This window comes from Phoenix dactylifera, chromosome 6 (assembly GCF_051530095.1).
Source record: "Phoenix dactylifera cultivar Ajwa chromosome 6, Ajwa_hap1_PhDact_Kaust_v1.1, whole genome shotgun sequence".
NCBI lineage: Eukaryota > Viridiplantae > Streptophyta > Magnoliopsida > Arecales > Arecaceae > Phoenix > Phoenix dactylifera.
Window position 1 is genome coordinate 27,524,900 of NC_143195.1, and position 12,878 is coordinate 27,537,777.

Sequence of the window (12,878 nt, forward strand, 5' to 3'; positions counted from 1 at the left end):
ATTGAAAATAATGAATGGATGATAGAGATATTATGATATCACCGTTGCTTTACTTGAAAATAATGAATCAATGATAGAGATTTTACGATATTGACTTACATAGGAAAAGAAATATGACTATTGCTCAAGCACATTCACATTAGGGTTTAGTGATGAAAAATCATATTACAACATAAGAAACAAAGAAACAGGAAAAAAAAAAGACAATATACTGAATTGCATTGTCTAATTGTCCAAATACATCACTTTACATCATGATAATGACTTCATCAAAAAATACATCAAGATAATGGGAGCCAGTTTATATTATACCCTTTGTATGAGTGCTTAATTATGCCAAATTACTGATAGGTCTCGATATCTTGACCATGAGGAGAACCATGATTATAGGTTTTTGGCACAAAAAAAAATGAATTCCACTTCTCTGCACTTCAAGTAATTTTCTTCATTCGGAGTCAATGAAATTTTATACCAAGCAGTTATCCACTTTTGCAATATTTTGGTACCTCCCAAGATTCAAGTACCAAAATCAGAAGGACCTGCTAGATGTGGTCCAACTTGGAGAGCTTACGCTTACTATAATCACTATAATTATTGGAAGGAAGATGTTCTTCTAATGGAGCTAAGTTTCAATGATGCTCTTTATCTGCTAAGGAGACAATAGTCTTAGGTGGCATCCTTCCTCACTGAACTGAAGATACTCCTTTGAATCCCAACAGGGAATATTGAGGATTTTGGTCAGATAATTAATATGTCATGGATCAGTGCAGATACTTAGTTGAAGCAGGGCAGGTTAGCATGGGTAGTTTTGTTAAAGTCTGCTACAAATTGGAATAGTAGGATGCCATCAATAGACAGCTTGATTTGAACATGGCAGATGATGCAAGTCAGCTATGAGTGGACTCAAGGTGCAATGATCATCAGTCATGTGCGATACATGGATGCTATCCTGTTCAAGTGAAAAATCTCATTTCCATACTTGGTGTTCTTCATTGAAGTAGTTAGGGTTTAGGTGCAGCATAGTATCTACTTAAGCGAAAAACCATCAGAATGCACTAGTATGAAGGTTTGTGGGCTCTCATAATGGTGTTCTTCCAACCAAAGCAAAAGCATGAAAGCAATGAAAATGAAAAGCAATTTTGGACTGAGTCACCAACATTGGACTATAACTTTTAGAAATAATTTATATATAATTTTAGAAACTAGTAACTAACATGCAATGGACATCTGAAAAGATACCAACTAAATACCATTATTCATGACTCGAATATAAATATATATTTTATTAAATATCAGCTTTATTATCTTATTCTTAATTTATCTCTATTAAATAATCAACAAAGTATTATTCAGTTGCCAACATCACCTTTTCTTTTTTTTGATACAGAAACATCACCTATTCTCTTTAGCAAGATGACAGAAAGGTTCAGTTAAAAAAGTAGGAACATAGAAAAGGAAAGCAGATTAAAAGCTATCTTTTAGTATAAATCAAAATGTTTGAATAGTTGGTAGAAAGATACTAATAGATGTTAAATGTGATGTATGAACATGAGATGGATTTTATCGGATTTGTTTCCTCAATAATTCTATGCAACTACAGAAGATTAAAATTTAATAATTCTCTAATAACATTTGAAAGATATGTTAAAATAGATGAAATTCATATATATATATATATATATATATATATATATATATATATATATATACACACACACCACCTTTTTGCTTCAAACAAGATGATAGAAAAGTTTATTTAAAAAAGTGGGATCATAGAAAGGAAAGTGGACAAAAATTATTTTTTATATAGAAATCGAGATGATTGATTTACTAGTAAATGATACTAGCTGATGTTAAATATGACATTGAAATATGAGATATTTTATCAAATTTCTTTCCTATATAATTCTATATATATATATATATATATATATATGTTAAAATTTAAAATTATTACAGAAAATCAAAGCCTATAAAATTACTTTTGGCATATAAATCAATCATGCGGGATCACTAGTAAATATATAAAATTATTTTTCTATATATAAATCAATCAAGATGATAAAATAGTTTATTTAAAAATATGCGATCATAAAAAACAAAAGCATATAAAATAACTTTTTGTACATAAATCAATCAAATCTAACAATTTTTACGTCCATCCCATTTATTTAAAAATATGCTAACTATCTCACATGCACTTTTTTCTATTTTTTTTACTGACTTCTTTCATAAAACTCGTAAATAAAGTAGATTCTATCTTTTTCTCTAATTTTGAATGGGACCCTACCGTTCGCTCTCTTTTCATATTGGACTTTATCACTTGCTCTCTCTCCTTTCTTATCTTGGATTTGCATGCCCAACTGCTAGTCTAATAATAAACAAAAAAAATTCCCAAAAAAATAAAGTTCATACATATGATATATTAAGATATAAGATTATCTTCTTTCTCTACTGTGCAATGTGCATGGACTAAGAGATCAAACAAGGACCAATCAAAAAGAGAGATCAAACAAAGATACTATTGTACGGAACAGCCAGCGGGGGGTAAGCTCACATGGCTGTGAGTGGAATAGTCCAACTTCGGAGCTAAATACATGGAGCCAAAGAGAGGAAGGCAAGCTCTTGAGTTCAGTTATCCCACACAGCAAGTCAGCAACGTTACATGCTTGATGGCTCTGCAGCGTACAGTTTCCTCTTATGGCAGCTGATTAGATTGAGGTTCCCCCCAGTACATGACGACTATCTTCCTTTCCGTTAACATACGTTCCATTACTAAATTCCGAAATTTTTGGATCATTGCTTCTCATCTTCTTTCTTCCATTTTCTCTTTTTTTTTCCATTTGAAGAGGCTTAGGGGTCATTTTACAGGGATGTGGACACTAGAGCTGCAACAAAGCTGTTGCTCTGCTTTGATTTAACTGGGGGGCATCTTTGTTCCCTCGAGGGACCTCTTACTGTTGTTGATTTTGAGTTTCTGGATTCCTGGATTTGTTATAAAGGAAGCTCATGTTCTTTGATTGGAGATAATGTGCATGCAAGCTATTGTGTTGGTATCGGTTTTTATGCTTCTGTATGGCATTTTTCTTTATGTTGCAGGACTCGTTTTTTTTTTCTTTCTAAATTTATTATTTTTACCTCTGTTCTTCAACTGAAGGAGTTCTGGCTTCTCCATTTTGCAGGAAGATGGAAATGGAAGTAGCCGCTGGAGCTCTTCATGATCTTTGAGACTTCCCCTTTGATAGCTCTCTACCTGTCATCACCTTCTCTTGTTTGTGGGTGGTAATTGTTTTGAGCATAATGATGGGGGTTCCACTTTCATGAAGTAACTGCTAGAATTTTGAACTTTCTTTGTTATCTATTCTTCCTTTTGTTGGTGTGCCAAACCAGGATTTCCTGAATCAAAGATTTTGTTTTGATCTTAAGGTCATGAAAGCACCTGGTCTTCTGTCGCACGTAGAGGGTGTGCTGAAGTTGTTGCTTTCTTTTTTTTATCACTAGAAGTTGCAGAAATTGCTTTCAGTCTGTTGCTATAGATTTGGAGGAGGTTAGCCTTCTGGAATCATAGAAATGGCCTTGGGAGGTGCTGTAAAAGTAGTCTTAGGCTCCGTGGCCTTCGGAATTTTCTGGGTCTTAGCTGTTTTCCCTGCAGTTCCCTTCCTACCAATTGGGAGGACTGCAGGCTCTCTCCTTGGTGCCATCCTCATGGTCATCTTCCGAGTTATATCGCCCGATGAAGCTTATGACGCGATCGATCTTCCAATTCTTGGCCTCCTCTTTGGAACCATGGTCGTCAGCGTCTTCCTTGAAAGAGCTGACATGTTCAAGTATCTGGGCAAATTGCTCTCATGGAAGAGTAGAGGTGGCAAAGATTTGCTCTTTCGAATTTGTCTCATCTCAGCCATAGCAAGTGCTCTTTTCACCAATGACACCTGCTGCGTCGTCCTCACTGAGTTCATACTAAAGGTTGCGAGGCAGAACAATCTTCCACCGCAACCTTTTCTTCTAGCCCTTGCTTCCAGTGCAAACATTGGATCTGCGGCAACTCCGATTGGTAACCCACAAAATCTAGTCATAGCTGTTCAGAGTGGAATCTCCTTTGAACGGTTCCTGTTAGGGGTCCTTCCGGCAATGATCGCTGGAATACTTGTGAATGCCGCCATCCTGATGGCCTACTTTTGGAAGATATTGTCTCTAGAGAAGGATGAAGAAGTGGCGTCGGTGGCAGGAGATGTGGTGGTGGATGATGATGTGAATTTGCACCGGTTTTCACCGGCGACAATGTCGCATGTTACTTCCATGAATTCTCAGGAGCTTGGTTCAGCGGTCGATCCTGTGCGCGCTCTCGGTCTTAGAAGTAGGGCTAATAGCGTCGATATCGACATGCCCGCTGCCTGGAGTGGTGGAATTGAGTCCATGAGAACCTCAAATGCATCAAGGGAAGTGGCAGAGGGTGCTGGAATTTCTGTGAGTAGGGATGAAGCTGTGATCTCAAGGAGTGTAGTGAGAGGTATTAACAATCTGAGAAGTAGTCCAAGAGGAGATGCTTCAGTCCAATCTTCAGATGAGGAGGGCTCAATCAAGACATGGAAGAGACTCTGGTGGAAGACAGGTGTCTATATTGTGACTGTTGGAATGCTTATTGCTCTTTTGATGGGGCTTAACATGTCATGGAGTGCAATTACTGCTGCTCTTGCTCTTGTGGTACTCGATTTCAAGGATGCGCGCCCTTGCCTGGAGAAGGTAATTTATGCGTTTGCCCATGTTTTAATCTCCTGCAACAAATTTTATCCTGGGAAGATGAAGGAGGATGCTGCTGTTACAGCATGCTCTGCTTCATGAACATGATTCTAATATTGAAGAAGTCGAAATCTTTTTCGTCAACTATCGATGTAGTGGTGTTTCCTTGTGAATAGCTCAATTGCTGAACTGATCATCTATTCCTTTTGTGATAAGCAGGTTTCATACTCCTTGTTGATATTCTTTTGTGGGATGTTCATAACTGTTGATGGATTTAACAAAACTGGCATACCTAGTGCTCTATGGGAATTTGTTGAACCACATGCTCGTATTGACAGTGCTCATGGTGTTGCACTGCTCACTCTGGTGATTCTTATCCTCTCAAATGTTGCCTCCAACGTGCCCACTGGTAAGTCCTCCTCAGCTCAATCACATAAGGATTTTTGGTGATCAGAAAGTTTGACTGGGCAACAGTTTGATCAGCCTTCTCAGGTGTTTATGAACTGCTTTTTTTAATTGTGTTACTTATACTGGAACATGTGTTTACCTTGCTTGTGTTCCCTTTATTTTGTTACTATATGATAAAAGACAAATGCATCAAAAGCCTAAATGGATTATGTTGGCTCTTGATATTCTTCAATGTTATCAAAAGCCTAGTTCTTCTTTTAATTGAGTTTTCAGAGTCATCTTTTATAATTTGTATCATTTTTCTAGGTTTTTTGTTTTCCATTCTCTGTCCTAAATAGTCCTTGGTGAGGTGATGAGGGAACAAAAGTACAAGGCAGGGTGGCTATGTGGAGCAACAAATTTTTAAGTCAATATGTAGACGGTGATATCATATGGACTTAGTAGTACAAAATAGGTGAGCACTAAGATACAAAACTATCTCAAGCTTCAAGTTAAAACATAAGGAGAAGGAAAAAAGTGGAGAATCTGGAACCAGGGGTAGTTAGGTTTTGTCAAACGACTTAAAAGTATGGACGAATAGATAGCCTTCAAATTGGATGGATTAAGGTCGAATCTTTCTGAGGATGGAAGGCTCTATAATGTTATGAATTTCAATTTTTCTACTAACTTATAGAAAAAGATCAGAAAGATTATCATTTAGTGAGGACTGTGTGAATGTATGATGAAGATGATGGATATTACCTCGTTAGGAATTCTCTAACTGATAGTCATGTTTTAGGCTGCATCCTCAGTGCTGATGGCTCCATGAAATCATCAATATGAAAAGGAAAAGTGAAGACATGATTGAGTGTTATAGACCCCTGTCATTTGCTACATAGAAAAAGAGAAACCAAGATATTATAATTTTTAATTTCAGTCAAGACAAGGCAGTCAAAAATCACTTGCACCTTTCTTCTTGAAGTTATAAGATGTCTCATAAAGGTATGATCAACATGTTTTAGTAGAAGTTTGTGGTTGTAGATGAATATAGGTAATTTTGACTAAGGAATGCGGAACCATCTTGAACCGTCCTAAACCGTCCAGTTCGTGGCATACCGAGCCGTGCTGGTGGCGGACCGAGATGGTTCGAGCATTCAAAACAAGAAACCGGTGAAGGAGAGGGAGAGGGAGAAGGAAAGAAAGGAAAAGTTAGAGAAGGGGGGAGGGAGGGCCACCAGAGAGCTATGAGGCCGCTGGAGGGCCAAAGGAGGGGCTCTGCCTTCCGAATGTTCAAAATAGGAGTCCATCGGACCCTTTTTTTCATTTTGCAAACCTTAAGTGAAGTTGGCATTAGAATCCAGGCCAAACCGGTCGCCGGCCGGTACATTCCAGTTTGGCGAACCTTGATATTATAGAATGCATTAGACTGTAGTAACAACCAATACATGATATATGGTGGTTGTATCACATAGCATGAGGCTAATAACAATTTGTGCCATATAACATGGTATGGTAGGAACTGTTCCTCCTTGCATCAAGACGCACATTGCGGCAAAGGACATGGTTTTATCTAGGAGTGAATGGAGAATCCAGATTCACAAAACCAACTCCAATAAAGAGGTAAAGTTCACAGGACTAACCCCAAGTACATGAAAGTTGGAAAGCTGATCATAGTTATACTGTGCTTATGATATCTAATTATGAAGTCACCGAACAGGTAGTGATTTCAAGCTTGTCATACAATGCTAAGTAGCAACTATAAAATCTATGGATGTCTTTTTTGACAAACAGTATAGAATTTTTCAATCCTTTGGCATGTGAACTAGCTCTTACTTAGCAGCAGGCCACTACAGCAAGTCAGCATATTCATATGTTTGTCATTCTGAAATAATCTGGCTAAAGGTAAATATTCGGAATTCTGAAAAAGTCTGACAAATTCATCAAAAGTTCGGATAAACAAAATTATGAATGAAATAACAAAATTAAAAAAAATATAAGCATTTTAAAATATTTGTTTTCTTATTTCCTTTTTGAAACTAAAGAAAGAGGGTAAAACCCACTTGGATTTGTTAGATATCAAAATTACAAGCTAGAAACAGAGAACAGAATCTGATTGGGAGAAGCTCCTGAAGGCCAACAGAACAAAGCCTACTTCTAATTACAAATTTAGGGAAGAAACATAGAGAAACTTTGAGAATTTTCCTATTCCCTAGGCTGGACCAGGAGAGAAGCATCACTTCAGATTTCCTAGGAACATCCTCCAGACAACAACATTTCTGCATGAAAATTCTATGATTTCTTTCATTTCATATGACAGCAAATTGCCATATTAAGGTGATCTCATGCAAGTATCCGATGTCTGGCTATATGCTTCTTCCTCCAAATTGTCCACATGGATTTTAAAGTAGCTTGTCATGAGTAATGTTAACTTTTGCAAGAACAAAAATCAAACTTCCTTGGTAAAACGGTAATGGAGGAAAAGGTGATCATCTGTCTCTCCAGTGTTATTACAAAGGATGCAAGTACTGGAGACCTGCATGCCTTTCTTGATAAGCTTCACCTTAGTGTACAGTTTATCATAGTTTATCTGACCTTGCACATTAAGTTCCCTTCTAGGAAAAACCTCTATACAAACTGTCAATCTTCTTAATAACCATTTGAAATCATGAAAATAGATATAATAGGTGGGAAACATTTAGGTCACTGCATTAAGCATGGTCCATCTACCAGCAAAGGATAGAGATTTGCTTTCCACATGTCTAGTTTCCTGATAAGAAACCTCCATTCCTTGTTTAGCTGTCAATCTACCAAATGTCATTCCAGATAGGTAATAGGTAAGTTGATGATCTAGCACTGAAGGGTCCGAGCAGTCGTCAGATGTTGGTCTGGGTTTCTACCAAGGATCACCATAGCACTCTTGGAGATGGCAAGTGCAGAAATCATGTTAAAACCCAAGAACAATCTTTATTACTAATAGTTGCTCTGCAAAAAATCATCGTAACATCAGCGTATTGGAGGATAGTACCTTGCTCCTGATCTTCTGACATGCTTAACCCTTCATAAGCTTTTATGATGTTTGCTTATTTAAACAAATATAGGAAAGGCAAGAATAACAAATGATAGCAAAAATTGTCTAGGACTTCGACCAGTCTCCCTTATGAATGGGTGGAAAAAAAAAATACTCCTCTTGCCCCAACCTGCAGGAGAGCACCAGTTTGCCTTTATCAGAGGTAGACAGATTCATGATAGCTTCGTGATCGTGCAGGAAACACTGAATTACTGAAAATTCAAGGTCAACCAGGCATCCTCTGTAAGATAGACTTTCAGAAGGCATACAATCAAGTGGATTGGAGTTTTCTGTTTCACCAGAATTGTTCAAAAACATTGATCTAGGGAAGCTTTAACAAATTCACCTTTACAAAATTTGTTCAACAATGGTTTAGGTTAGTATATGATTGATCTAACCGCATGTAATACCTGCCTTGTTGAAGAATGTTGACAATGGGGATATTGGGGCAGTATTCCCTGAACTTACTAATGATCCTTCATATGAGTATGAGAATGTCCAAAGTCTAGATTGTCCTCCCAAGTAATATTAGCTATACATGGTTAGTCTCCACACTCCTCTCTCTCTCTCTCTCTCTCACTCACTCACTCACTCGCGCATGCTCGCACGTGCATGTAAATGATGCCAGCTATTTCTTGTTCCCCCGACAATGACTTTGAGTTAGCATCATGTAATTCCTCAAAGATAAATGAATTTTGATGTATTTTGCTAGTGAATGTAGATATAATGTGTTACACACGCATATTTAACATTTTAAAGTCAATGTAACGTTATTCTGTATCATGATAACTGTGTGGAATTGGAAGCTGTAACTCATTGCTTAGCATCTTCAATCTATGGATGACAATGACCTTTAGATATATAAAATACCAATTAGACCTCATTATTCTTTTGGAAAGAAGCGTGCTTTGATCTTGTGATCAACTTGCTAGATTTCATGGTATAAAGATCTTCAAAGATATGAAGATTCATCAAGGTTGCCCAAAATAACTCTTAAAAGATCTTACACCCTCCTCCTTATGCGTTAACTCTTAAAAATAAAGTCCGAACTTTTCAAATATTGTCTTTCCTCCAACACCTTCTTTGAATTATATGGCTGTAGTGCATGGTGAAGAATTTCTTGATCAATGGCACAAAAATGAGTGCTGCTCCAAAACACAAAAGATATAATAACATGCCTTTGTGACAATATCATGTTTAAGGAATCGATTGAAGAAGATGCATTTTTTGTGATATTTGGTGATGCAATGATAAAGCATAATCCAAAATGCATGTAGATTTTTTACTTCTCCATGCATGGTTTTCAATAGTGCTCCTCTTCTGCTTGTTCCAGTGCTTCTTCTTGGAGCAAGGGTGGCAGCATCAGCAAAACTTACATCGCCTGATGAGGAGACCAAGGCTTGGCTTATACTTGCATGGGTTAGCACGGTGGCCGGAAACCTCTCTTTGTTGGGTTCTGCTGCGAATCTTATTGTCTGTGAACAGGCCAGGCGTGCCCAGCCTTTTGGCTACAACCTCTCTTTCTTCAGCCACCTACGCTTTGGGGTCCCATCAACCCTCATTGTCACTGCAATCGGCTTGCTCCTTATCATGAGTTACTGAAAAGTCCGATTGAGAGCCATTCAGAGAACAAGTTTTTGTAACATAGAGTTACAGAGGTTCAACATATGCAGCATTTAGCGATTTCTATTGTTACATTGTCATGAGTGAATAATGGGGAAGCCTGTTGTACTAGAGCTGTGCGTTTCTTTTGATGATGAGCCATTACTTTTGCTACAATGTACAAATCAATAGTGGGGAAATAAATCCTACGAGCTGGTGATTTCTTTTATGTGTACAACAAAAGGAGTTTGGATAGCCTCAATAGGATAAATTATTTCAGCTTTTTTTGGTGATCATTTAGCCCAAATTAGCTCGTGCAGTATCTAAGTTTACAGGGATGGAGCCAACAATCTATTCCAGGTCTATTATTGGTGGCGGAGCTTCAAAGAAGACAGTCCACAGTAAGTGTTGAGGAAGGAGCAAACAAAGTATAGGGGAATTTATGTTTCAAGGTATGCTAATCCTGAAAGGAAGAGTAGAGAAGGAAAAAAGAGAGTCTTGCATAGAATCGATCCATGCAATGTTGTTTGGGGATCTTATTGTCCCTCAATTCTAGATGTATATCCAAAATCTTCATAACATTTATATATATAGACCAAAATTCTGTTATATATTTAGAGAAAGTTGCAGAGCATGTACTTTATTATAGTCTTAATATTTTTCAAACTCTTGCCCAATGGAACTCCTATATTCCTAAAATAATTTCCCCCCTTCAACAATGTATCTAGGGAAAGTAACATGCACCAAGTTCCTCCTCTAGGAGAATTACTGCTAGTAGATAGCCTACTGCCATTTGAAGCTAGCTAATCCATTAGTGGTAGTGTTGCTCTTTTCTCCTTTCTTCTCTCCATGGGGATGAGAAGGAGAGCAGGCCATTAGACCTGGCTAGATACGGATGTGCCACTAGTGTCTGAATCAGAAAAGGGATAGATAGCAGTTGATCTTATTATCTTTACCTTCAAGGATCTTCTCTACTGGGGTGTTGCTTTAGGAAGCAATGACTAAGACCTATGAGTGACAAACTATGAACTAGGAATCAAAAATGCTAAGGATAAATTGAAAGGTAAATTGATAAAAGAAAACTAGTAATTGATTCAATTGGTGGATGAAGGGTCCCTTCTCAAGAGTATCTTTTCATATTTATACCTATTCTTCTTAACTTTTGGACACTTGTCTTCTACTATAATCAGCCATACTTATAATCAGGCTGTGCCCGCTACCTGTGGAACTCAGCCTAAGCCTAAGGCAATAACTTGACGTAGTTCAACTAACTCCTTTTAAGCATGTTTCGATCTATCTTGCATGGTACCTAGTCGAGACTTAATCGGCCTACCATTATCCTTCGACCCTCATGTCTGATTATGTGTCACCATCTTAGCTGATCTCCAGCTATCTCCCGGTTAATGACTTCCACATTTGTTTTGCCATATCAAATTCGACCCTTTTAGCCTACTTCTAATTGCTGAAACCAGTTCCTCATTATTATCCAGTCTCTTTGAATGCTACATGGTGCCTTTAGGCTCCCATTATATGTCAGGATGTAGTGTAAACAGGTATGTTGTATGGGTGTTGTTGCATCCACAGGCCTCAACCATGGTAGCCTTGAGCAGGGCAATTGCATGGATGCTTCCTAACTATATCAGTTACATTCACAATATAGAATCTATAGTTTCAGAATTTCTCCAAAGTCAGTACTGGTGCTCAGAGGGAAATGTCATCTGGAACATGAAGAATGACTAAGGTGTTTACTGCATGGAATATTTTAATTGCGGATTTCTAAGATGTAGAGAATAGGCTGTTTGGATTTGAGAAAATGTGGACCCTCAGGAAGGATCTTGATGAGGTTGTGATAGGTAGTTGAAGAGGTCAGGTAGACGGTGGTTCGGTGGCTAGGATCGATACTAGCTCAAAATTTGAAGAGTATTCGCTAAACTCAGGATATAGCACAGGAATGCGTTGGTGGGGTGAATGTTAGAAAGAAAAACTTTGTTAGATACAGTTGATGCCATTGGCAAGGTTGAAGAGGTCATGTGGAGCTAAAGATCCCGAGAATTGTGGTTGAAGGAGGGTGACAAAAATACTTCCTTTTTCCATATGGTTGCTAATGGAAGACAAAGGCAAAATCTGACTCGGATGATAGAACTGAATGGCTAGTAGGTAACTGATCCAAAGTTGATTCAAGAAACTTTTCTGTTTCCATCTCCTGCAGTTGTTTCAAGAGATGTTTAGGGCACATTGTGGTTGATTGGCAGCCTTCTCCTTTTATATTAGAGATATTGGGAGTTGGTGAAAGGAAACTTGTGCCGGCCTGCATATGAGTTTAGAAGGTTGGTGCAGACTAAGATATGCCACCCTTGTTCTTATCTCCAAGGAGGATGCTTCTTGTGTCAGAGGACTACAGGTCCATCTGTTTTCTTAATAGGCCTTCCAGAATCTTGGCAGAGCTGTTTGTCAATAGATGAAAGCAAGCAGTTGCTGATTTAGAAAGGGATGTTTAAAATGCTTTTATTAAGGATCAATATTGTCACGCCTCAGACCCTCATCCGGATCGGTCATATGATATGGCCGCATGAACTATAGAGTAGTATCTTAAAGATCATACAAGGCCTAAGATGAACAGATTTTTCAATTAACTCTAAAAATTTATATCAACTGATAATAGCCAAATAATCCAGCTAAATAAATCCACTATGATCAAATGATCCGACTTATTCAATGACAAAATTTTTCAATATTCATTTGTATAAGAAAATAAACTAGCTAGCTAATAAATCCATAACTCGAACTCCATGCCCAACCCAATCGAGACTATGTATCCTACGACTCTGAAAGAAAAAGAGTAAATGGTGTGAACTTTACAACCCAGTAAAAATTCCCCCACACTCACACCAATATAGATAAAGTAAATTTAAAATAAAGATTAGCCGTAAAACATATCAAAATGCAGGAAAAAATTATAAAACCTCATACCAACTATTCAGCATAGCTCAAAAAAATTCATATAAATATGCACACACAAATGTAGGTCATCAAGCATACATCTCATTCAAGAAAATATATCAGATATATCATTAATTTAAAA

General features: G+C 37.6%; 1 protein-coding gene across 6 annotated transcripts; it reads left to right on the plus strand.

The window, feature by feature from the left end:
* The first annotated feature begins 2,616 nt into the window (after positions 1–2,616).
* On the plus strand, positions 2,617–10,039 carry LOC103710354 (silicon efflux transporter LSI2-like). Of its 6 annotated transcripts, none has more exons than XM_039126700.3 (6): positions 2,617–2,721; positions 2,850–3,073; positions 3,183–3,325; positions 3,427–4,743; positions 4,960–5,149; positions 9,528–10,039. In XM_039126700.3, the coding sequence occupies exons 4-6, from the start codon at positions 3,571–3,573 to the stop codon at positions 9,794–9,796; spliced, it is 1,632 nt and encodes a 543-aa protein (XP_038982628.3). In that variant the 5' UTR covers positions 2,617–2,721; positions 2,850–3,073; positions 3,183–3,325; positions 3,427–3,570; the 3' UTR covers positions 9,797–10,039. The 6 variants fall into 6 exon arrangements, with proteins under 6 accessions (XP_038982628.3, XP_088579669.2, XP_088579666.2 ...); XM_088723543.2 differs by having other exon boundaries at positions 2,850–3,053; positions 3,183–3,282; XM_088723542.2 differs by having other exon boundaries at positions 2,631–2,721; positions 2,872–3,053.
* Positions 10,040–12,878: the final 2,839 nt, after the last annotated feature.